Source organism: Chiloscyllium plagiosum, unplaced genomic scaffold (genome assembly GCF_037043375.1).
Source record: "Chiloscyllium plagiosum isolate Xiang-an unplaced genomic scaffold, Cpla_swu_hap1 HiC_scaffold_13, whole genome shotgun sequence".
Taxonomy (NCBI): domain Eukaryota; kingdom Metazoa; phylum Chordata; class Chondrichthyes; order Orectolobiformes; family Hemiscylliidae; genus Chiloscyllium; species Chiloscyllium plagiosum.
Genome location: NW_028270151.1, coordinates 68,397,912 through 68,424,746, shown reverse-complemented (window position 1 = coordinate 68,424,746; position 26,835 = coordinate 68,397,912). Strand labels below are relative to the sequence as shown.

At 44.7% G+C, this 26,835-nt stretch overlaps 1 protein-coding gene and 1 long non-coding RNA gene across 8 annotated transcripts in view; one reads left to right on the top strand and one right to left on the bottom strand.

Annotated features, from left to right (window-relative positions):
* Positions 1-8,488, bottom strand: part of LOC122555817 (uncharacterized) — a 74,663-nt gene extending 66,175 nt beyond the window's left edge. For 4 of the 7 annotated variants that reach the window (XM_087993709.1, XM_087993712.1, XM_087993708.1 and 1 more), the window contains exons 1-3: positions 8,087-8,487; positions 1,270-1,366; positions 956-1,092 (exon numbers count right to left, since the gene is read on the bottom strand). In XM_087993709.1, the coding sequence (XP_087849835.1) occupies positions 956-1,092; positions 1,270-1,366; positions 8,087-8,186 (334 nt within the window). In that variant the 5' untranslated portion in view covers positions 8,187-8,487. Of the gene's footprint in view, positions 1-955; positions 1,093-1,269; positions 1,367-8,086 lie in introns of all 7 variants that reach the window. The other 3 variants (XM_087993706.1, XM_087993711.1, XM_087993710.1) reach the window with 2 other exon arrangements.
* LOC148148333 (uncharacterized) overlaps positions 8,421-26,835 on the top strand; it is a 30,390-nt gene continuing 11,975 nt past the window's right edge. Inside the window, exons 1-2 of the long non-coding RNA XR_015759210.1 lie at positions 8,421-8,492; positions 13,909-13,970. This is a non-coding gene — a long non-coding RNA (uncharacterized LOC148148333). The remainder of the gene's footprint in view (positions 8,493-13,908; positions 13,971-26,835) is intronic.

Here is a 26,835-nt window from a genome sequence, read left to right as displayed (position 1 = left end):
TGAATGGAAGATTAGGGTAATTTTCAAATGCAAATCCACAATGAAAATCAAGTTCTCTGCAGGAGTTCCTTTGTGCATGTCCAGTTGGGTAGAGTGAAGTTGTGGATCGATGCAGTGAAATTACGAAATAGATATCCTGGTGATTTAGACAAAGAACAGTATGGGAGATTTTCAGATTTCACAGAATTGGTGAGATAAAGAGGCACCTGTGAGGAAATAACACCTACATTGCAGTAGTGCAATCTGGGAAATGACATTATCTCCAAATGGAATATGTGAATGGTTGACAGAGGAGAAAATTTTCACAAACCATGAAAATCATATATGCTATTAATGTGCAAATTATTGTCAGATTATTTTAAAAAATACAGAATATCTAATTCAATGGAGGGGCAGAGAGATGATTTGATACTAAGGAATATTTCTGAAAAGGAAAATATAGAAACTGATCCTGAGTAGACTTCTTGCAGTTATCCATAGGGCAAAGTACAGCAAATGAATTTAATGTACAATTTGGCATCAGATGCTGACGAAATAGACATGGTCTATTTATCATTTTAAAACGTTTAGATTATGGTTAAAGGTACACTTCTCGACTAATTCATTGATTAAAATATGCCACATTGATGTCCCCTGAATTGCCCAGTATTATGTTTTGTTCATATTTCAAAATGGTGACCAAAACACCAACATTGCCAGTTCATTTTATGTTCAGCACATTAATTGCACTCCTCTGCACACTCCACCCCCTGCCCCCATCGCCCTTTTTGGGAAGAAATTTTCAAGCCTTCATGGGTCATTTTATGTCCACGATCAAAAGTACACATCTTGTGAAAAAATGGTGGTAAAAGAAATTTCACATCAAGATTGAAAAACTTTTCTAAAGTTATGTCACTGGTCCTAAGCGAATGCCATTTTACATGATATTCCAATTTTTATATTATGTGCCATTCACCTTTCTTGCTCAAGCCCAGAGTCCTTGTAATTCCATGTGTATGTGCGGAACCATTTTCTAAGTTTGCAAATAGTTCTTTAAGCTGGTAGCAAATGCTGGCATCCTTATCAATGGGTTCATATGTTTCTCCAACAAATCTAATAGGAAGATTAATTGTTGCACAATATTAGACATTTTCAATATGTAATATGATATTTACATAACGCATTATTTGCTTTTCACATATAAATATTTACATCTAAAATATATTGCACTTCCAAGTAATTAGATATCATGTCACTACCAATCAGAGATTATTTATATCATTTACAAACCTGTCAATAGTGTCCTTCACTTCAGGAGTCATGTAGAGAGTTTGAAGCAATGTGTTCAAGTAGCAAGTGGCTCCTTGGTTGTATAATCCAAAATACTCTGATCATAAATAAAAGTTATGTTTTAATCACACATATAAATTGTAACAAGTTTCCTTAACAGACAAACAACTAAGTTCTAATTTCTAATTACATATGCTTAACTCGCAAAGTTTCCTGTGGCTGTTAAGTTCTATTGCATCTTTCATACCAATTTTCAGTAATGTTGAATATTTACGACATGGATCAAATATTTGATTGTAGTCAACAAATTTGAACAAATATTGACCAGCAAATTTACGTTTATACTTATCATAAGGCTTTTTTTGAAACTGAAATGGAAATGTCACTAAGTATTTCTTTTTGCAGTCAATCCAGTGGATGTGATGTACCTAGATTTCCAAAAGGCCTTGGACAAGGTGCTGCACAAGAGGCGGCTGCCTAAGAGGAGGATGCATGGTGTTACAGGTAAAGTATTACCATGGATAGAGGATTGGTTGACCAACAGGAAGCAAGGAGTGGGGATAAATGAGTGCTATTCTGGCTGGCAATCGGTGACTAGAAGTGTGCTTCAAGGTTCGGTGTTGGGACCATAATTATTTACAATTTTATGTAGATGATTTGGACTTGGGGACCACTTGCAGTGTGTCAAAGTTTCTAAGTGACACTAAAATGAATGGCAGGGCAAAGTGTGCAGAGGCCTGTGAAACTTTGCAGAGGAACATAGATACTTTGAGTGAATGGGCAAAGGTCGAGGAGATGGATTCCAGAGTTCAGGGGGTTGGTTTATGAGGAGGGACTGAGTGGATTGGGATTATATTCAGTGGAATACAGAAGAAAGAAGGGGAATTATGTAGAACATATAAAATTATGAAGGGAATAGATAAGGTAGAAGTAGAGAGGATGTTTCCACTGGCGGGTGAAGCTGAGACAAGAGGAATAGCCTCAGGATTAGAGGAAGCAGATTTTGGACTGATTTGAGAAGGAGGGTTGGGAATCTATGGAATTCCTTGCCCAGAGAAGTGGTTGATGCTATTTCAGTAAACATTTTTAAAGCTAAGGTAGATTTTTTTTATGAACAATGAAGGAATTAAGGGCTCTGGTGAGAAGGTAGGTAAGTGGATCTGAATCCACGAAATGATCATCTTATTGAATGTTGGAGCAGGCTCAAATGGCCAGACAGCCTACTCCTGCTCCTAGTTCTTATGTTCTATGTTCTTAATCCCAAAATCATCACTAAATAGAAATACTGTAGGTAAATAATGCATTTTAATACTCTGACCACATCTAGTTGCAATGCTACATATGCCTTTCTAGAATCTCAGAGGAAACTGTCTTTGAACTTTTGCCCAGTGACAATGTAGCATTAACCTGAATATGATTAAGAACCGGGTGCCAAGCTATCAGGGAATATAGTGTTGTGCTCCAAAATTAATTGGGTAGTCTTTCTGCTTCTGTACCTTTATACACATTGCACTAGCGTATCATTAGCTGCCTAGAACAAGAGTGTGGGAAACGCCCTGTGCAAAGACTTGCAACTAAATACACTCAATGGACAGGTTATTAAGCAAGTAATGAAACAAATTATCAGATTTACCAAGCTTTGTGGTAATGGGATAGTGAGGTTTCTGATAACAGCCTGCTCTCTCTGCACCTCACAGGTTACTAGTTAACCATTCATTGTGGTGAAAATGGAAAGAGCCATATTACCAGTCAACATATAGAGCTCAGATCATGAAATGTCAAAATATTTCGAAATGACAATACATAATGGCCCTCAGTGTGAAAATGTTTAATAGGTGCTACATTGACGTAGTCAATTGAAGCAAAACAGGATTTGGTGAGGAGTCTCAATTTGAAGATGCTGGAGCACACAATGTACATTCTACTGGGAAAGCAGTCGGCCAGCCTCATCAATCAGGCATAGACTCTACCATTTGACTTGAACTGGAACATGAGAAAGACTGATAGCTCCTTATTTAAATCTTGCAAGTAACCAGTATTTAATATTCCTTAGTGCTGCTATGATGCATAGAGTTAAGGTCAAAAATGCAGGATAACTCGAAGCATATCTCACCTTGACAAACACATTATTATTGGTTCAAAGAGTTAGCAAAAATTGCAACATATGGAGAGGAATACTAGGGCACCAAAGTGTTGGCAGAAAAACTCCAGTGGCTAGCTACTTCTCCCTAAATATAACGAGTCACAGAGAGAGTTCTTGTTCCAAGTGGTGTGTGGGGAAGTGGTGGCCTTATAGTAGACTGTTAATCCAGAGACCCAGTGTTTTCTGGGACCTAGATTTGAAACCTGCTATGGCAGGTAGTGGACTTTCAATTCAATAATAATCTGGAATAATGAGTCTAATGATGGTTGTGAATCCACAGTCGATTGTTGCAAAAAGACTGGGCATCCACGAGGCATTGTGGGTCATCAGCAGCAGCAGATAAAGAAATACAGTCCAACACAATCTGCCTCGTCATGGCTCAGCATGTCCTCCACTCTGCCATTGCTATCAAGCCAGAGGATCAACCCTCGTTTAAAGAAGAGTGCTGTTGGACATGCCAGGAGCAGCGCCAGACATACCTACATATGAGATATCAATCTTCTAAAAATATCAACAGGACTACTTTTGTGACAAACAGCTTAAGCAACAAATGACAGACAGAGCTAAATGATTTCATTGCCAATGTATCAGTTTCAACCTGGCCACATCTAATTGTGAATGTTGGTGGACAATTAAACAGCCCATTGGAGGAGGCAACTCCATAAATATCCCCTTCCTTAATAATCAATCAGGAAGCTCAACACATCAGCACAAAATATAAGGTTGATTCATTTGCAAGAATCTTTAGCCATAAATGCCAAGTAGATGGTCCATCTCAGCCTCCTCCAGTGTCCTCAACCATTGTGATTCACTCCACTTGGTATCAAAAAAATGATTGGAGGCACAAAGGCTATCTCTATCCAGATTCCAGCAATAGTACTGAAGACTTATGTTAGAACTTGCCACCGTTCTATTAATGTTGATCCAGTACAGTTCCAACACTTACATCTACCCATCAATGTGGAAATTTATAAAAAAGCAGAACAAATCCAACCTGGCCAATTATAGCCCCATCCTTCTATTCTCAACCATCAGCAGTGAGGTAAGATATCATCAACAATGTTAACAAGCAGAACCTGCTAAGCAATTACCTGCTCACTGACACCCAGTTTGGGTTCTGCCAGGACCATTCTGCTCTTGATCTCATTCCAGTCTTGGTTCAAACATGGACAAAAGAGGTGAACTCCAGAGGTGAGACAAAAGTGACTGCTTTTGATATCATGGCCATATTTGATCAAGTGTAACATCAAGGAGTTGACGTCAAGCAAAACTGGAGTCACTGGGGATCAATGAGAAAACTCTCCTCTGTTTGGAAACATACCTGGCACATAGGAAGATGCTCATGGTTGTTGAAGTCAGTCATCTCAGTTCCAGCACATCTCTGCAGGAGTTCCTCAGGGTCATGGCCTCAGCCCAACCATCTTCAGCTACTTCATGAATGACTTTCCCTCCATCATAAGGTCAGAAGTGAGGATGTTCGCTGATGACTGCACAGTGTACAGCACCATTTGTGACTTCTCAGCTACTGAAAAGTCCCTGTCCAAATGCAACAAGATCCGGACAATATCCAGCTTGGACTGATAAGTGGCAAGTAGTATTCTTGCTACATAAATGCCAGGCAAATGAACCTCTCCAACAAGAGATCATCGAAGCACTAATCCACTGACATTGACTGGCTTTACCATCACTGAATCACCCACTATCAACATCCTGGGAGTTACCATTGATCAGAAACTGAACTGTTCTAGCCATACAATTACAGTGGCTAAAAGGCAGGTCAGAAGTTAGAAATACTGAAGCAATTAACTCAGCTCCTGATTCCACATAGCCAGTCTACCACCGACAAGGCAGAAATCAGGAGAGTAACAGACTATTCCATTTGCCTGGATGAATGCAGCCACAACAACACTCAAGAAACTTGAAACCATCCAGGACAAAGTGGCTTTTTGTTTGGCACCCCATCTACGTTCAGTGCCTCCACCATCCATGTTCAGTAGCAGCACTGTGAACTTCACCAAAGCTTCTTAGAAAACACCTTCCAAACCCACAACCATCACCACCTAAAAGGAAAACAGAAGCTGGTATATTGTAACGTTAGAACATAGAACATAGAATAATACAGCGCAGAACAGGCCGTTCGGCCCTCGATGTTGCGCTGACCTGTGAACTATTCTCAGCTTGTCCCCCTACAATATCCCAAAATCATCCATGTGCTTATCTAAGGATTGTTTAAATCTTCCTAATGTGGCTGAGGTGACTACATTAGCAGGTAGGGCATTCCACGCCCTTACCACTCTCTGCATAAAGAACTTTCCTCTGACCCTCTGTCTTAAATCTATCCCCGCTCAATTTGTAGTTACGCCCTCTCGTACAAACTGACGTCATCATCCTAGGAAAAAGTATTTCACTGTCTACCCTATCTAATCCTCTGATCGTCTTGCAAGTACCACCTGCAAGTTCCTCTCTCAGCAACTCACCATCCTGAATTAGAAACATCTCCATTCCTTGAGTGTCTCTGGACACATGGTCCCAGAATTCCCATGGCATTGAGAATGCACCTACACCACATGAACTGCAGCAGCTCACCACCACCTTCTCAAGGAAAACTAGGAATGGGCAACAAATGCTGGTCCAGCTTGCGATGCCAACATCTCATGAATGATTGTTTTTCAAAGATAGTCAATCCGATAGACGATGGCATAGAGACGCTTATAAGTACAAGGTTCTATTTTCAATGAAGTGGTACTCTTGCCACCTACGTGTTGTTGAAGCTTTTTGTTTTGATTTCCTCCCACCACGTATACAGTGAAGGACTATCTCTGGTCAGAAGTAGCACAAGTAAGGTCCTAGTAGTAGCAAGAAACTCCACCAATGGTGAGTGCACGATAGTGCAAGCATGGTACCTCATGGAGACAAATGTCCTAAAATTGTTGCAGCCAATTTTTGGTAAATAAAATCTGACATCCCCTCACAAAGCTTTTTCCCCTTGCCATCTCTCCCCTTTCTATTAACATTTTCTCTGAATCTTTCACTGGCTCTAATATCTAACACACTTGCATAACTATGTCTGATGTCTAGTTTTGTGCCAGCAGACATTTCTTCCCAAGGCAAACTGAAGCTTTCAGTTTTGCTCCCAACAAAGTCTGTTCCCCAGCCAGCAGATCGAACCCCTCCCTAAAGCAGCCTGTATACAATGTTATTGACATACTTGACGCTAATGGCATCTACTTCTATGTTTGTAATGTCACTTTAATCCGCACATTATTTCACTTGCTGAGACCCTCATTCTTGCTGATATTACTCTTCGTGCTAACAACTGCAACTCCCTCCTGGGCAACTTGATATCTTCCCAGAAATGGATTTTATTCAGAACTCAACCAATCTGCTAAATCACGCTATGTCCTGAGCATTCTTTAGCGCTGTGGCCTCTTAAATCCTCAATTAAATGATGCCACAACTTTCACTCCATGGTCTCATCCTTTCCTGTCTATCTATGTTATTCAAATCCTACAACCCTCAGAAAGCTCTGGTTTCATCTCCTGGCACCTTGATCACATGATTTCAATCTCTTTGCCATTGGCGTCCTTGCTTTTCAGCTTCTTTTATTTTGAGCTCTGGGATTCCTTCACCTCACCACTTCTCTCTCTCTTTCTCGTCCTTTAAGGTTGTTGTATCTCTAACCAAGTGTTTTTTTTTTAAATCCAAGTTTGGAATTGACTATGGTCTTCCTCAGACCACTTTACTCCATTAATTGTATCAGATAAATACAAGATGATGATTTGCAGAAGTGCCTGTTAACTATTAAAATGCTTAGCTACTTTATTTTACATACATTTTATCTTACATATGCACACACACACTGATCCTCTCTCATACATGCTCTCTCTCAGTCGCACACACACATACAACCCCCCAACCCCCGTCCACACTCACCCATGCACACATCCTCTCATAGATTTATACTCTGTTTCACTCATGCACACACTCTCACACACACACACTCACATGTATACACACACACACTCTCCCTCACATGCATGCACACACACATATAAATCTATGGGGTGAATTTATATTTGTAGAATTGTAATTGCAGAAGCATTCTACTTTGTTCAAAAAGCCCACAGTCTGCAGGCAGTCAATCCATGTTACATTTTATAAATTCCTGATGTGGAAATAGGACCAGTCTGACTCAAGATTGGGATACAGACAAAACTCTAACCCCACACCTTTAATACATTGTCTGAGCTGAGATGCCATTTTTTTTATAAAACCTTAAGTTATCTGGTGAATGTGACTTGAAAGAAGTTCTGAGATTTACATATTAATGCACTGAAACCTGCAACCCATTCCAAAAGATGAAAGCATTAACAACAATCCAGATTTGTTCAATATATCGTTTTAGTTGCATGATACTGTGGTATTTTGCTCTCAATTCTGTTTTGTAATCCTGCTTCACAGCTACCTGATGACGGAGCAGCGCTCTGAAAGCTAGTGATTCCAAATAAACCTGTTGGACTATAACCTGATGTGTGAATTTTCAACTTTGTCCAACACCAGCACCTCCACACCATAGCTATTTTATGACAGTAAGTACATGCAGTTAGATACATCAAAATTCGATCATTTTCGCCGCAACCCCCCCCCCCCCCCCCCAACAATGTTATTACTTGCCTTCATGAGAGCCGGCGATTCCACTCATGAATTGAATCAACTTTTTGAACAAATTGAACGATTCCCTTCCGGGTTTACAGTTGTGACTACTGTTTTGCATTGGAAAAGTGTCCCCTCTGGTCAGATTTCTGCTCTTTCTCTCTCTCTCACGCACACACACACATGAGAAACCGGGAGCCACAATAAATGTTTCCCAGTCTAAGGGTGCCCCGAACTCTCTGTATTAAGAGGCACTCCTTAGTGTTCACTCGACAGGACATTTCCTTTTCGGCTGCAAGTTTCAGTTTCATTTTTAAATAATCAGCCTTTCACAGCAATACTGAAAACTGGTAGACGAAAACGTCTTTCGTTATTTTATGCGCAGTCCGACAGTTTGGATCAGTTGGTTTGGGTTTTGAACCCAGTGGTGAGCGAACAGCACCCGCTGTTTATTACACTTATTCGGTTGTTTAATGGGTTTGTCTACGATGATGACAAACCATGTGTCATGTGCCACACACTAAAAGGAATCTGGGTCCCATGTGAACAAGGCAAGGATAAAGGGCAAGAGTCCTTGCTAATTCCAACAATTAGAGACACTCTACCTTGGCTGTCTCTTCCCTCCGTTTTAACATTGTACTGTGTACTTCCTCTTGCCTCTTTATCTTCCTATCAAGCGGAGTCACTTCACACTATAAAAACCGCATAACCAAGGGGCTAGTGGCACCATACACTACCTATTTTTCCTAAATAACCTGTTCAGAGATATTATTACACACCTCTGGAAGCAGGTGGGAATTTAAGCTGGGCCTCCCAATCCTACCACAACAATACAAGAGGGCTCCCACTGGTCTTCCACTTATCTGTCCTATTCTAGCAATTTCACCTGAAGTCAGTTGCTGCCTTCTTCACCAATTCCAATATGTCTGAGATTTGTGTCATCTTCAGTATTCGAAACTATGTCCTACATATCCAAATGCAGATTAAGAAAATGTATATATCAAAGTTAGCAATTTCCTTAACCCTGAAATTTGGGCTGTACTCTTTCCTTCCATCTAAACATCGGCTGCTACTCTCTGGTTCTGTCCCTTAGATATTTTTTATATTTGTGCTGGCTACATCCTCTTAGAGCCATGAGTTCAGATTTTTTTGTATATATATATATATATGTACATACTTTATCAACCAATGTTCCAAAGTCCCCTTTAACCACGCAATGCTGTGCTTTTCCAGCACATACTCTTATCTGCAGTCCTCACTTTCTCCATTGCATTGTTATCACCGACCATCCACATCTTGTCACTGACAAAACAATCCTGGTAACAAATACTTTCACAAATGTACACTGGGCTTTAGTTTTTAATTATGTTTTTTTCCAAGTGCTAATAAATTTATCCCAGAATTTTTGTCTGTAGAAGTTTTCCCAGCAGATTGCCCATTGCTGAATTTATCCAGCACCCCTTTAACAAGCAAAAATATCCAGGGTGACTCTATTCAGAACACTCTTTCCTCTCTGAATCAGAAGGGTGTGGGTTCAAGTTCTAGTGCTTGAATACAAGACTCTGGGCTGACATTCTGGTGCAATACTGAGGGGACACTAGCATTGAGATGAGAGATTAAGCCAATGGTCTGTGTGCTCTTTCAGGTGAGTCCCATGATGCTGCTCAAAAGAAAAGCAGGGGCATTAACTCCTGTTTCTTGGTCAACACTTGTCCCTCAACCGACATTGCAAAAAAATGATTGCTTGGGCATTCTCGCATTGCTGCTGCTCGAGGGGCTTCTGTGCACAAATTGGCTACTACATTTCTGAGATTTAAAATGGTGACTGCGTTTATTGGATAGTTAATCCTACTCCAGACCACTAATTGTCCAAGACAGCCAAAATGAAATTCCGGCAGCTGTCCCAATTTGAGTCAGAAACTGACCTGGATGTTATCAGAGGCCCAACCCAGATCAGGAAATTCTACCAACAATTTCTTCAATCTTGTATGATAAGGCATGATTTGGCATCCCCTTGTGACTTGAGGCAATCTCACAATCCAGCAATGAAGTAAGAAAAACCAAGTACTGATAATGTTCAATTTCAAAACTAAATTCCTACTTCTGAATTATGTTTTAAATCGTATAAGAGGGATTGCTTCATAAAAACAGAAAGAACTGCGGATGTTGTAAATTAGAAACAAAAACAGAAATTGCTGTAAAAGCTCAGCAGGACTGGCAGCTTCTGTGGTGAGAAATCAGAGTTAACGTTTCGGATCCAGTGACCCTTCCTCAGAACTGGTGGTTGCTAGGAAAGTGTCAATTTACTTGCAGCAAATAGGGGGTGGGGGTGGGGATAAGGAGTAAATGAAAAGGAGGGGTGGAGCCTAAAGAGAGAGAAGAACTGTTCTCAGGCAAAGGAGTGAATAATAACCTGGCTCAGACGATGAATAGGGGACTGTTAGTGGCTAACAATAGATAGCGTGTAATGGCAGACTATGTGATACCAAGGCTTGGTGTGTGGGGGTAGGGGCAAGGGCATGGGACAGTTCAAGCCCTTAGTTAAAGAGTCTTCGTGTTGTAGAGATGTTAGTAGAGTTTTTGACTCATACGGAATCAAGATGAGTAGAGTGACAGAGAGGTACAGCACGGAAACAGACCCGCTGGTCTAACTCATCCATGCCAAACCAAATACCCTAAACAAATCTAGTCCCATTTGCCAGCACTTGGCCCATATCTGTCTTCACCCTTCCTATTCATATACCCATCCGGATGCCTTTTAAATGTTACAGTGGTACTAGCCTCCACCACTTCATCTGGCAGCTCATTCCATACACACACTACCCTCTGCATGAAAAAATTGCCCCTTAGCTTCCTTTTAAATTTTGCCCCTCACACCCAAAGCCTATGTCCTGTAGTTCTGGACTACACCACCTCAGAGAAAATACCTTGTTTATTTATCCTATCCATACCCCTCATGGTTTTATAAATCTCTGTAAGGTCATCCCTCAGCCTTCGACGTTCCAGGGAAAACAACCCCAGCCTATTCAGCCTCTCCCTATAGCTCAAAAGCTCCAATCCTGGCAACATGCTTGTAAATCTTTTCTGAACCCTTTCAAGTTTCACAACATCCTTCCGAAAGGAGGGAGACCAGAACTGCATGCATTATTCCAAAGTGGCCAAACCAATGTCCTGTACAGCTGCAACATGATCTCCCAACTCCTATACTCAATACTCTGACCAATAAAGGAAAGCATACCAAACGCCGCCTTCACTATCCTATCTAGTGCCACAATATGGTCTCCCAACTCCTATACTCGACACTCTGACCAACAGAGGAAAGCATACCAAAGACCTTATTCACTATCCTATCCACTTGCGACTCCATTTCAAGGAACTATGAACCATTCTTGGTTCAGCAACACTCCCCAGGACTTTACCATTGAGTGTATAAGTCCTGCCCTGATTTGCCTTTCTAAAATGTAACACCTCACGTTTATCTAAATTAAACTCCATCTGCCACCCCTCCACCCATTGGCCCATCTGAACAAGATCCAGTTGTGCTCTAAGGAAACCTTTTTTGCTACCCACTACACCTTCAATTTTGCTGTCATCTGCAAACTTACCAACTATACCTCCTATGTTCACATAGTGATTGAACTCGGTTTTGTGTCCAGAAGGCTCCAGATTTCCCAAGCAGAAAATGAGGTGTTGTTCTTCCAGCTTGCGCTGACCTTCATTGGAGCACTGCAGCAAGCCCGAGACAGCGATGTTAGCCAGGGAACAGGGTGGTGTGTTGATGTAGCATACAACTGGAAGTTCGGGGTCTTTTTTTATGAGGTGTTCTGCAAAGCAGTCACCCAGTCTACAATTTATTTCTCGAATGTAGAGGAGACCACATTGTGAGCAGCAAATGCAGCAGATGAGATTGTATGAAGCATACTGCTTCACCTGAAAGGTATGTTTGGAGACCCTTGGATACTGAGGAGGGAGGAGATAAACAGGCAGGTGCCACATCTTTCAATGGTTGCAATGGAAGGTGCCATTGGGAGTTGGGTGTGTTGGGAGTGAAGGAAGAGTGGACCAGGTTGTCCTGGAGGGACTAGTCCCTATGAAAGGCAAAAGTGAAGACTGCAGATGCTGGAAACCAGAGTCTAGATTAGAGTGGTGCTGGAAAAGCACAGCAAGTCAGGCAGCATCCAAGGAGCAGGAAAGGCAGACAAGGGAGGAAAATGTGTGTTTGGTGGTGCCATCTTGCTAGAGGTGACAGAAATAGTGGCTAATGATCCTCTGGATGTGGATGCTGGTGGGATGGTAGGTGAAGACAAGTGGAACCCTATCGCCACTGCGGAATGGAAGAGGAGATGAGAACAGATGTGCAGGTGATAGATTGGACCAGTTTGAGGGCCCTGTCAACAACAGCGCTGGTGAATCCTTGGTTGAGGGAGAAGGTGGACATTTCAGAGACTCCCTCGTCGAAGTTGGCACCAGCGGAACAGATGTGATGGAGGTGGAGGAACTAGGAGAATGGAATAGAGTCTTTACAGGAAGCAGGGTTTGAAGATGTATTGTTAAATTAACTGTGGGTATCATATGGTTTATAGTGAATATTGGTGGCCAGTTTATCCTCAAAAATGGAAACAGAGATGTTGAGGAAGGGCAGGGAGAAGTCAGAGATGAACCAAGTGAAAGTGAGCATGGGATGTAAATTGGAAACAAAATCAATAAACGTTTTCAATTCTGGACAAGAAAGGGAAGCAACACCAATGATATCATCAATATACTGGAGAAAGAATTGTGGGTGGGGGCCAGAATAGAGCAAGGAATGACCAAGTACCCCATAAATAGACTGGCATAACTGGGGCCCTGCGGTTACCCATTACCACCCCTCTGACCGGAATAAAATGAGAGGAGTTAAAAGAGAGGCTGTTCATGGTTAGGACTAACTTGTTCAGGTGGAGGCGGGTGGTAATGGATAGGGACGGTTCAGGCCTTTGTTCCAGGAATAAGCAGAGGGCCCTGAGACCATCCTGATTGGGGATGGATGTGGAAAGGAATTGCCTGTCCATGGCAAAGAGGAGGCGGTTAAAGCCTGCAAACCTGAAATTCTGAAATTGGCGTAAAATGTCAGCAGAATGCTCGACGTAAATGGGTAGGGACTGGACCAGGTAAAGACTGAGTCAAGGTAAAGTTAAAAATCAGACAACACCAAGTTATAGTCAAACAGGTTTATTTGGAAGTACAAGCTTTCGGAGCGCTACTCCTTCATCAGGTAGCTTGTGGGGCAGGATCATAGGGCACAGAATTTATAGTAAAATATCAAAGTGTCATACAGTTGATGCAATGTATTGAACAAACCTAGATTGCTTATGTCTTTAATTAGTTAGAATGGAGATGCAGATTTTGATTGATTTATATGTATATACCAGAGCTTCTTTCAAGTAACAGGCACCTCCTCATCATGAGTCAAGGTAGGAAGAGATGACTTCTGAGGGGCAGGAGCAGGCAGAAACAATGGGGCTGCCTGGACAGTCCTGATTGTGGATTCTGGGAAGGAGGTCGAAGTGAGCTGTGCAAGATTGGGAAACTATCAGGTTGGAGGCAGTGGCAGGGAGATCGCTACATGAAATGAGGTTGGTGATCATAACTGATTGCTTTATATGGGAAACATTTTATAAATAGATGAATTTAGATAGAAATAGAGAAAAAAGCCTATTTTATTCACTATAGTCAAAGAGATCTGAGTGACCCATCTAAGTGGCTTCAGCTAAGAAAGGAACAATTGATTTTTGCCGAGAAAGAACCTGATGGTAATCACATCTTGGGCTGTTACAGCTAAGTGTATGAATTGTCTTTTCTTTCAGACTCCTGCCTCCTGATTGTCTCTTTGTGGATTCCACACTCCTTTGGTTCTCGAGGACATTAAGTATTACACTTGCACTCTTTATAGGCTGCACTGTCTTACTAGGTGTATTGCTCTCCATACCTTGCTTCCCTACTTTATCCTTAACTTAGAGTGAATTACTGTAAGCTAAGGACAACAATCATGTAAATCCTTTATTTATGCATGACAAACATGTATGTTTCACTTCTGCTCCTCGTCATGTCTTGGTCATATGCTCCTGTCTGCTGCACTATTGTGAGAGTATATTCATCATTGTTTTCATGAATGTATTCACTTCCCATTATACAGCACTACAATTTGGTTAATATCTGTTATTATCGCAGTATGAAATATTGCAGTGTCATAGAGTACTCTTTTGTTTGCAGACGTTGTACTGACTACAATCACTAAATATTCAAAGTCTACCTGTACCCTGTAATGAAATCACCCTGTTATCTTATTCAGGGAGTTTGTATTTGCTTGCATGTTAACTTTACGTTTATAATAGCTTATGGACCTGCTTTATGGACTAGTTGTGCTGCATTTTTGAATGAATTAAGGAAGCTGGTATTTCCCTCTAGTTTGACGCAGAAGTCTAGCAACCAACAACTTGAAACCAAGGGTTCTGTATTTGACTAGGTTGTTACGGGAAAAATTACCAGCCGGAGACAGAGTCGGTGTTCAACGGCAGAGCTTATTGCACAAGGAGATACCAGAGCTCCAAGGAGAGAAAGACACCAACAGCACAGTGATCAGCTGCAAGCCTTATCTCAACCCAGCGCACATGTCAAGATACTTTTATACATTTTGTAATTTAGTAGGTGACTGGTGAGGTTATTGTCTTTGTAACATAGTTTGTTTATTGCAAACATTGCAGAATCTTTGATAGTTTTGGTGCAGTCATTGTCAGTTCCAGCTCAGTAATTTCAGCGTGGGTGTTGTCAGTTTCAGCGCAGACATTGTCAATTTCAAGTCTGTGCGGAAGTCCATTACTGTTGTAATGTGTGCTAATTGCTCTTCCTGAGAAAGATGATTACTGCAGCCCTGGCTATTAGCATTTTCTGTGTCCATGTGCCTAGTGTCACTGTCCCATGCCTTCTCCCACTTCACTCCCCACTTTGTGGTCAAGGAGATGACGTTGGATATCTCCCACAGACCACCGAATTTGCATGTAGAAGTAGGTCATCTCCAGGAGCTCTCCCTCCTAAGGGGTGTTGGGAGCTCTTCCGTGGCAATACTCGCTGCTGGTACAGTTCAGTAGCACCTTACAGCAGAGCTTTAAAACCCGAGACCCATGCAGAATATTAGCATGAGTGCAATGAGGAGAACTATCCCTTGTGTCAAATGAGGTCCACAAGAATTACCTATTAACCTATTTAGCCAGCTGTCTGTAATTGTGGCTTGCTGTTCGAGACGCCCCAGTGGGTAAGAGTGAACGGTTGGCCGTCCTGCAGCAGCTTCCACTGTTGCTGGCTACGTCCAGGCCGGTCATTCTGGCTGGAGACTTCAACTGTATCATTGATGCAGATGGACGATCCGGCGGGGGGTACAGTAAACTGGACACCACGTCCAGAGCCCTGATGGACACGGTAAAAGATGCCAAGCTGCACGACGTCTTCAGCGCCCCTGCAGACGGAGCGCAGCGTAGATACACCTGGTCACGGGCAGACGGGTCTATCCGCTCAAGGATAGATTACCTGTTTGTGTCCCGAACGCTCTCGGTCAGATCCACTGACGTCAAGCCGGTGTTCTTCTCTGACCACTGCCTCCTGCTGGCCGACTGTCACCTACAGGACGAGCAGCGGGCTGGTAAGGGAACGTGGAAGCTGAACACCAAGCTGTTGACCCCGGGAAACATTGAGGAGCTCAAGAGGGACTACGCAGGTTGGAGAACCGTGAAGCCCCTCTTTGAGTCCCCAGTGGACTGGTGGGAAACAGTAAAAGGGAACATCAAGAGGTTCTTCATCCTCAAAGGTGTTCAGGAGGCGAGAGAGAGGCGGGGAAAACTGTCCCAGCTCCAGGAAAGTATGCAGAACCTGCTCCTGCTGCAGACGATGGGGGTGGATATCACAGAGGACCTCAAGAAGGTGAAGGGCCAGCAAGCCTCGCTCTTTGCTTCGGAGGCCTCCAAGATAATCTTCCGGTCCAGGGTCCGCTCGGTGGAGCAGGACGAGACATGCTCACGTTTCTTCTTCCAGAAGGTGCACAAAGAGAACTCTGTGCTCAGCAGCCTGAAGGAAGAAGATGGCTCGCTAACGTCATCTCAGGCTGACGTCATGAGGATCAGTAAATCCTTCTACGCCAGTCTGTATGACGCGAAGCCGACCAACAGCGCGGCCTCCCAGTCGTTCCTGTCCTCTATCACGGAGGTCTTAGACGACAGAACACGGAAGAGGCTGGACCAGCCGCTATCTCTGGACGAGCTGACCAAGGCCCTCGAGTCCTTCAAAAAGAATAAAACTCCCGGAAGCGACGGCTTACCGGTCGAGCTCTATTCCGCTCTGTGGGACTTGATTGGCCAGGACCTGCTGGAGGTGTATGTCAGTATGCTTCGGGCAGGTACCATGAGTGAATCCATGAGGAAAGGCATCATCACCCTCATCTACAAGCGGAAGGGGGAGAGGGAGGAACTCAAAAATTGGAGACCAATCTCACTGTTGAATGCAGATTACAAAATTCTGTCAAAGGTAATCGCCAACCGGGTCAGGTCTGCTCTGGGGTCAGTGATTCACTCTGACCAAACCTGTGCTGTGCCGGGCAGGAAGATCGCTGAGAGTCTCGCACTCCTCAGGGATACGATCGCCTACGTGCAGGACAGAGCGTTGGACACCTGCCTGATCAGCCTGGACCAGGAGAAAGCCTTTGACAGGATATCACACACGTATATGAGAGATGTTCTCTCCAAAATGGGCTTTGAGGAGGGAATCTGCAATTGGATCAGGCTGCTCTACACCAACATTGTCAGTGCAGTCTCAATCAACGGGTGGGAATCAGATAGCTTCCCAGTTAGATCTGGAGTCAGGCAGGGCTGCCCCCTCTCTCCTGCCTTGTTTGTGTGCTGCATAGAGCCATTTGCCGAGTCCATCAGGAAGGATGCGAGCCTGAGAGGGGTGACTATTCCTGGCAGCGGGGGCCTGCAGGTTAAGGCCTCCCTGTACATGGATGACGTCGCCATTTTCTGCTCGGATCCGCTGTCCGTGCACAGACTCATGTGCATTTGTGACCAGTTCGAACGGGCCTCGGGGGCCAAGGTAAACCGAGGCAAGAGCGAGGCCATGCTCTTCGGGAACTGGGCTGACCAATCCTCGATCCCCTTCACCGTCAGGACCGACCACCTGAAGGTGCTGGGTATTTGGTTCGGAGGGGCTGGGGCGTGCGCCAAATCTTGGGAGGAGCGTATCAGCAAAGTGAGGCAGAAACTGGGCAGATGGAAGCTACGGTCGCTCTCCATCGCGGGAAAAAACCTGGTCATCATGTGTGAGGCACTGTTATTGCTATTATACATGGCACAGGTCTGGCCTATTCCCAGAACCTGTGCCGCTGCAGTCACCCGGGCCATCTTCCAGTTTATATGGAGATCAAAGATGGACCGGGTCCGAAGGGACTCACTGTATAAAGATCTGGGCAACGGGGGAAAAAATACACCCAATGCCACCCTCACCCTGATGGCCACCTTTGTGTGTGGCTGCATCAAGCTGTGCATGGATCCCCGTTATGCAAACACCAAGTGTCACTACGTACTGAGGTTCTACTTGTCCCCGGTGTTGCGAAGGATGGGCCTGGCCTCGCTGCCGCAGAACGCTCCGAGTAGTTGGACCGTTCCGTATCACCTGTCCTTCGTGGAGAAATTTATCAAGAAAAACACCTTTGACCACAAGTCCATTAGGAAGTGGTCAGCACGTAGTGTCCTTCGGGAAAAGGAGAGGGTGGATCCTATCGAGCGGTTCCCTGAGCAGACTGTCAAAGCCATTTGGCAGAATGCCTCATCGCCAGAACTTTCCACCAAGCACCAAGACATGGCTTGGCTGGTGGTGAGAAGGGCTCTGCCTGTGAGATCCTTTATGCACGCTCGGACTCTCAGCCGCACCGCACGCTGCCCTCGAAGCGGCTGCGGGAGGGGACGAGACTGTCACACACCTCCTTCTGGAATGTGCCTATGCAGAGGAAGTCTGGAGAGGAATGCAGTGGTGTTTGTCGAGGTTCATCCCGAGCAGCGCCGTGACGCGGGACTCCGTGCTCTACGGTCTGTTCCCCGGGACGCACACCGAGACGAACATTAACTGTGCCTGGAGGATCATCAACTCGGTGAAGGACGCTCTCTGGGTGGTCTGAAACCTGCTGATCTTCCAGCTGAAGGAGTTGACCCCGACTGAGTGTTGCAGACTGGCACATTCCATGGTCCAGGACTACGTGTTGAGGGACGCGCTGAAGCTCGGGGCAGCTGCCGCCAAGGCGCGGTGGGGAAAGACCCTTGTGTAAAGTCTGCCTGCCTAACGAAGAACAGGGGGCCCATGCAATCATTTGGGCTCTGCTGACGCCTCAGCTAATTATATGGGCATATGATCAAAAAATGTACAGACCTGTATAAAAATAATAAGTTTTGATCTCTGTATGTAAATGTTTACATACGTATGGCATGACCAATTGTACAGACAATTAAATTATTTTATGAATAAAGTATATTTTTGAAATAAAAAAAAAGTTCGAGATTATCTAGCTGGTCTCAGATATTCTTGGTGGCTTCTGTAATGTTATAAGAGTCATCAATAACATGGTTGATATAATTGTCACCAATAAATTGTACAAACTCCCCCTTGCTGTGCTAATTGATAATCCACCACCTAACGTGTCTGCTGTGTGTAGAGTCTGAATTCAGCCAACTCTGTATTAATTGCTTCCAGAGCTTTTGTGGTATTAGTGCTGAAGATAGTCAGGCCACATACAAGGTAATTTTGGTGTTTAGCACTGACAACCCCTGCTGCGCCCTCCAAAGATAGAGGTCCCAAGCGTCCATATCCCAATGATGACCCCAAAGTGGTGGGGATCTGCCAGTCAGCACAGAACTCCTGACTGATGGAGCAGGTGACTATCCTTCTCTGGACATGTCCCCCAGTGGGGCATGATACAGTAAGGGGTGCAATTGTCCCTACCGCAAGCAGGTTTAGGAGGTCTGGGCTGTCTGTCATATAAGTTCCCTTAAATAGAAAAACAAATCCCTTCGCCACTCAATAACATACATTGTCCTGTCCTTCCGTCTATCTGTCCACCCATGTCAGCCCTGATTCCCCGGGTGTTCCTCCCAGCTGGTAAGTACCGAACAGGTGTGCCCATGTGGCAGAGCTGACATGAATGCCATTGCACTGACCACATATACATCATCTGCCTGCAGTCACATTCAAGCATGGTTGCTTGCTGCAGGTGCAGATAAACTGTCCCTGGTGACTGTGCAGTGCTGATAAGTGCACTGTGTCTGGATGCATGAGTCATTTTTGGGAACTAGGGCATAAGTGCATTCCCATCTCTGCCCTGTGAAACAGATTGGGTAATTACCGGGTTTTAAATAGATCTTCCCTTCCCTCAGCTGGGAGACACAACCCCATGGGCTGGTGGTCCTGCCCAGCTGCACACATTTACCCTGAAGTCCCTGTTTGTATTTTCTTATCTATCCCTTACACAGCGCTCCTGAGGTGTCTACTGTATACAGGTCACGAGGGTCCACACTGGGGTGGCCACAAATAGGGATTCTACTGATCGCAGACAGTTCTCCTGACAGTTGCGACATGCAAACACAGTGAAATACATACAGGCGTATACATTTTTGTAGTTAAATAAAGTTCTCAGAAGGTGCAGTCGTGCATCTGTGTGGTTTGTTCTGTTGTGTTTTCGGTACTCCCTCCGGGATAACGGTCTTGTCCACCGTTCCTGTCTGCACCTGGGGAATGGTCAATGACATTAGTTTGGTCACAGGAGACTATAAACAATTTTAGTTGGGTCCAGTGCTCCCATGTGCCTTCCCTTTTAATGTCTAAGCAGACACAGGCGTCCCCACTTATTACCACGTTGTACAGCCCATTCCATTTGGGAGCAAAGCCTAGTTTGCCAGGCAATGCTAGCACTGGGATGCGGTTTCCTGCTGCTGGGATCTCAGGGAAGATTTCGGGTAACTCTGCCTTGTCCTTTTTGTCCTGTTTATCAATCACAGATTTTCACATCCCTTTCAATTGGGGACTTAATTCTATCACATCGTGCCAAATTCTGTCTTTTAGTGGACCCACGTCGGTGCCACCTGTGATTATTGTCTCTGGCAATTGCATTGCTCGCCCAGTCATTAATTCATATGGTGTTAGCCAGGTTCCCTGATTCGTGGTGGCTCTTAATTTCACTAGTATGTCTGGCAGTACTTCAACCCATGTTCTGCTTGAGTTCTGCATAGCTTTAGCTAAAGTATTCTTAAGCGTTCTATTCATTCTCTCTACCATTCCTGAGCTCTGGGGGTGATAGGGAATACGAAATTTTTGTCTAATGCTGAGTCTTCGTAATCTTTCCAGTAAAATGGATCCCTTGGTCCAAGTCGATCTGAAGGGGTACCCCCTCACCTATGGATTACCTTCTCTGCTAATATTCTGGCTACAGTGGTTATAGTGCAGCTTTTGGTCGGGAATGCCTCTATCCACTGGGTGAATTGGTCTATGATGACCAGGCAGTACGATTTCCCACAGGAAGGTGGTAGTGGCCCTGTAAAATCTATCTGAAGGTGTTCCCAAGGTCCCTTTGGTCTGGGCTAGTGTTCCATCCTCACCTTTATGGGTCTCCCTGGGTTATGTTGTGCACAAACCATGCATCTGCAGCAGCACATGGCCACATCTCTTCCCATTCCCTTCCACAACCACTCTCTCCCTAGGCTTGCTATCATGGCCTCTCTACCTGTATGGGAGAGCACGTGGTGCAGTGTGTTCTGTAAACATGCTGATGCTACTACCTTGTCTGCTCGCCTCCAGACCCCATCCTCCCCTTTGAATGCCCCCTACAGTTCCCATTTCTCTCTCTCTTCCCACGCAGCAAACTCCTGTAGCTGCTGCATTTGGATAGCGTCTTTTGCTAATTCAATAGTGGCTTTTGCAGCCTCATCAGTGGCTTCATGTTCTATGGTTTTCTGAGCTGCTTGGTCTGCTGCCTGGTTTCCTTTGAATTTTAGCCAACTTGGTCTCTCTTTTGCTGGGTCCTTTTGATGGGTTGTTATTTTTATTACTGCAGCCTCTTTTGGCTGTTCACTGGCACGCAATAGTGCCTGAGTTCTTAACTGGTGTCTGATAGGGGCTCCCCCCACGGGGTTGAACCCCCTTCTGCCCCCTGCCACCATGTAGTCATGGACTACACCAAAGACATATTGACTGTCCATATATATATATATTCACAATGTTTCCTTTTGCTAGTTCAAGTGCTTTGGTGAATGCAACCATTTCTGCTACCTGTGCGGACTGACTTCCATCAATCCTGCTGGATATACCTGTTTCTAACTTATCATTTACCACAGCCCATCCTGTTCGGAGTGACCCTGAGACATATTTTCATGACCCGTCCACAAAGAGGATCTCCTCGGCTGTGTCTGGTGGGGGTATCCTTTATTCTTCCTCTATTTTCATCCCTATCAATATCCTCACAGTTGTGCAGATCCCCTGTGTCTAGAATTCCCTCAGCTGGGTTTTCTCCCATATCCTTAACTATTACCATGGATTGACTTGGGGGTAAAAGAATTGCTTCCCACTTTGCCCTTCTCACATTGGAGACGGCCCTCAGTTTCCCTGTGTTTAGCATCTCTGCTAGGGTATGTTTAGTGTGGAGGATGACATTCCCTGTCATTACTATGGGCTCACTAACCCTAATTGCCCAAGCAGCGCTGTCTAAGGCTGCTATGCGCCTGGGCAACCCGATGACTACTGGCCCTTCTGTAGTTGAGAGGTATCCTATGGGCCTACTCCTGCTACCATGGTCTTGGGTGAGTAAAACCCTCCCTCATTATAACAGTGGATGTGAAAATCCTTGCTGGGATCTGTCAGCCCGAGCCTGAGGGCCGATATGAGCCAAGTTTTAAGCTGACTGTATGCCTCTTCCTGTTCTGGCCCCCAGGTTACAGGTTCCATGGTAGGCTTGCCTCCTTTAATTAGTCTCTGGATCGGTTCAGCCAATTTTGCGAACTCAGATATAAGGCTCCGACTGTAGTTAGAGTCATAGAGTCACAGAGATGTACAGCATGGAAACAGACCCTTCGGTCCAACCCGTCCATGCTGACCAGATATCCCAACCCAATCTAGTCCCACCTGCCAGCACCCGGCCCATATCCCTCCAAACCCTTCCTATTCATATACCCATCCAAATGCCCCTTAAATGTTATAATCGTACCAGCCCAAAATACATCCTCTGGCAGCTCATTCCATACACGTACCACCCTCTGTGTGAAAATGTTGCCCCTTAGCTCTCTTTTATATCTTCCCCCTCTCACCCTAAACCTATGCCCTCTAGTTCTGGACTCCCCGACCCCAGGGAAAAGACTTTGTCTATTTATCTTATCCATGCCCCTCATAATTTTGTAAACCTCGATAAGGTCACCCCTCAGCCTCCGACACTCCAGGGAAAACAGCCCCAGCCTGTTCAGCCTCTCCCTGTAGCTCAGATCCTCCAACCCTGGCAACATCCTTGTAAATCTTTTCTGAACCCTTTCAAGTTTCACAACACCCTTCCGATAGGAAGGAGACCAGAACTGCACGCAATGTTCCAACAGTGGCCTAACCAATGCCCTGTACAGCCGCAACATGACCTCCCAACTCCTATACTCAATAATCTGACCAATAAAGGAAAGCATACCAAATGCCGCCTTCACTAGCAATCTATCTGCGACTCCACTTTTAAGGAACTATAAACCTGCACTCCAAGGTCTGTTTGTTCAGCAACACTCCCTAGGACCTTACCATTAAGTGTATAAGTCCTGCTAAGATTTGCTTTCCCAAAATGCAGCGCCTTGCATTTATCTGAATTAAACTCCATCTGCCACTTCTCAGTCCATTGGCCCATCTGGTCAAGATCCTGTTGTAATCTGAGGTAACCCTCTTCGCTGTCCACTACACCTCCAATTTTGATGTCATCTGCAAACCTACTAACTGTACCTCTTATGCTCGCATCCAAATTATTTATGTAAATGACAAAAAGTAGAGGGCCCGCACCGATCCTTGTGGCATTCCACTGGTCACAGGCCTCCACCACCACCCTCTGTGTGCTACCTTTGAGCCAGTTCTGTATCCAAATGGCTAGTTCTCCCTGTATTCCATGAGATCTAACCTTGCTAATCAGTCTCCCATGGTGAACCTTGCCGAACGCCTTACTGAAGTCCATATAGATCACATCTACTGCTCTGCCCTCATCAATCTTCTTTGTTACTTCTTCAAAAAACATCAAGTTTGTGAGACATGATTTCCCACGCACAAAGCCATGTTGACTATCCCGAATCAGTCCTTGCCTTTCCAAATACATGTACATCCTGTCCCTCAGGATTCCCTCCAACAACTTGCCCACCACCAAGGTCAGGCTCACCGGTCTATAGTTCCCTGGCTTGTCTTTACCGCCCTTCTTAAACAGTGGCACCACGTTTGCCAACCTCCAGTCTTCTGGCACCTCACCTGTGAAAATCGATGATACAAATATCTCAGCAAGAGGCCCAGCAATCACTTCTCTAACTTCCCATAGAAGTCTCGGGTACACCTGATCAGGTCCTGGGGATTTATTCACCTTTAACCGTTTCAAGACATTCTGCACTTCCTCCTCTGTAATCTGGACATTTTGCAAGATGCTGGATTCTGGATTAGTGGTGCTGGAAGAGCACAGCAATTCAGGCAGCATCCGAGGACAGGCAAAATCGACGTTTCGGGCAAAAGCCCTTCATCAGGAATAAAGGCAGAGAGCCTGAAGCATGGAGAGATAAGCTAGAGGAGGGTAGGGGTGGGGAGAGAGTAGCATAGAGTACAATAGGTCAGTGGGGAAGGAGATGAAGGTGATAGGTCAGGGAAGAGAGGGTGGAGTGGATAGGTGGAAAAGGAGCTGGGCAGGTCGGACAAGTCCGGACAAGTCGAGTTGCTGGAGGTTAGAAACTAGATGAGGTGGGGGAAGGGGAAATGAGGAAACTGTTGAAATCCACATTGATGCCCTGGGGTTGAAGTGTTCCGAGGCGGAAGATGAGGCGTTCTTCCTCCAGGCGTCTGGTGGTGAGGGAGCGGCGGTGGAGGAGGCCCAGCACCTCCATATCCTCGGCAGAGTGGGAGGGGGAGTTGAAATGTTGAGCCACTGGGCGATTTGGTTGATTGATGCGGGTGTCTCTGAGATGTTCCCTAAAGCGCTCTGCTAGGAGGCGCCACATTTTGCAAGATGTCACCATCTATTTCCCTACAGCCTATATCTTCCATATCCTTTTCCACAGAAAATACTCTTCTAAGGATTCACTCAATTTATCCTGTCTATACCTGACATATGCTTCCTTCTCTTTCTTAACCAAACACTCAATTTCTTTAGTCATCCAGCATTTCCTCTACTTACCAGCCTTTCCTTTCACCCTGACAGGAATATACTTTCTCTGGATTCTTGTTATCTCATTTCTGAAGGCTTCCCATTTTCCAGCTGTCCCTTTACCTGTGAACATCTGCCTCCAATCAGCTTTCGAAAGTCCTTGCCTAATAGTGTCAAAATTGGCTTTTCTCCAATTTAGAACTTCAACTTTTAGATCTGGTCTCTCCTTTTCCATCACTATTTTAAAACAAATAGAATTATGGTCGCTGGCCCCAAAGTGCTCCCCCACTGACACCTCAGTCACCTGCCCTGCCTTATTTCCCACAAGTAGGTCAAGTTTTGCACCTTTTCTAGTAGGTACATTCACATACTGAATCAGAAAATTGTCTTGTACACACTTAAGAAATTCCTCTCCATCTAAACCTTTAACACTATGGCAGTCCCAGTCCCAGTTGAATAGCCCCAAGACCTTTCTGACTCCCCTGACAGTGGCAGGTCGTGGCATCTGTTGGATTGCCTTCTTATGGTTGTTGGGCATTTCTTTGAGTCCCTGGGATATAAGGTGTTCCAGGTGTAAGACTTGTGTTTTGCCAATTTGTGCCTCTGTAGGGCTAACATTTTACCCTGTGGTTGCCAATTCCTGTAATACTAGACATAAAGCTTCCTAGTGTCCTCATTCAGACACTGAGACAATTAGGATATCATCTACATATTGGAGGGCAGCGTTACCCTCTGGTAAATCTATTCTCTTCAGAATGCCGCACATCACCCTTTGAAAAATAGTGGGGCCGTTTTGGAACCCTTGTGGCAGGCAAGTCCACTGCCCCTTACTGTAAAAGCGAATTTATTCTGGGACTCATGGTGTAACGGGATAGACCAGAACCCATTAGCTAAAACAATAAAATTTTGTGTTCGAGGGCCAAGCTGTTTAAAATGGTGGAGGGGTCTGCTTCAATGGTGTGCGATTTGGGGGTCACCCTATTTAGTCCTGTATAATCAATGGTGAGCCTGTAACTCCCATCAGGCTTTATTACAGGCCGCGTTGGGGAATTAATTGTAATTGTGATTTCTTTCAGGATTCCCTGTCTCACTATTCCTTTCACAATTTCCACAACTGTATTGTTGGTGGGGCTTATGCTCCAGTCTGGGAACTCTTGTGGGGGTCTATGTTAACGCGACCTGTATCTAACTTTGTTTCTGCCCAGGCTCCAGGGACAGAGGTGCAGATGGCTCCGAATCCCCGCCTTTTGAGGTTCAAGTCCCTACTGGTGACTGTAGCCACTTTAATAGTTTCAATGTGATTTGTAAGTTTCCCAGTCATGGTCTTGCGACCATCTTGTCGGGGCCAAATCAATTTCCCTTTCACACAATCAATTAGAACATGATGTTCTCTCATGAGATCAATGCCTATTATGGTGCCGTCATTATTTTGGCATACATGGAATCTCATGGGTGTATATTATATATACAGTTTATTTCTACAAGGGTAGTTTCGCTTCGGTAAGCTGGCATTTTATCCCCTCCTACTCTGATTAAGTGGATCATTTTATTTGTGTAGGTTAAGGGTAGGTTTGTGATAAATATGGCTGCTCCTGTGTCTACTAGCATTTCACATTTCCTCACTTCTATTATTGCGGGCACGTAAATTTTCCCCACTCCCTTACCCTCACCAAGGAAGGCAGCTGGTTGTCATCTCTGCTGACCTCGAGATTCCTGCGGTTCCATGGTGTTCTGGGTGGTGTTTGTGGGTGCCCCATGCTTTTCCCAGCACACTGCCTCTATGTGTCCTATGTGGCTGCAGTATTTTACATTGCTCCAGGCTCTATCTCCTGCTCGTGGGACCCTGCATTCTCTAACAAAGTATCCCTGTCGGCCACACTTGTGGCAGGCTAGTTTTTTTTTAGGGTAATGCTATCCAATGTTTTTTTTATCTTTATTTCCCCTTTATTTAACCCCTACACTACCGCCTAAGTGCGGTAGTGCAGGCTAGTTTTATTCTACTCTCACCTCCATTCCGGTTGGCTGCTTTGTCAGGTCTTGCCTTTATTGCAGGAGCTTCTGCCTCTTGCACCTCGCTAGCCAACTCAACCAGGTCATCATAATCCTGGGACATTATTACTCCCATTTTCAGGATGGCTTGGTGGCTGCTAGAGCATTGATGAATGCCCGGGCCCCCGATCTGGGTTCACTTGCCCTGAGCATTCCTGATGGACCCTAAATCATTGTTTCCCATATTCAGAGGCTTCTTCCCTTTAAAGTTGCTTCGTGGTCATGATCTTGCTCCAGTTCGTGGGAGCATTTCCTGGCATCCTCTGGATTTCCTCTTTAAAATTGGCGAAGGGGACCTGCTGGGCAT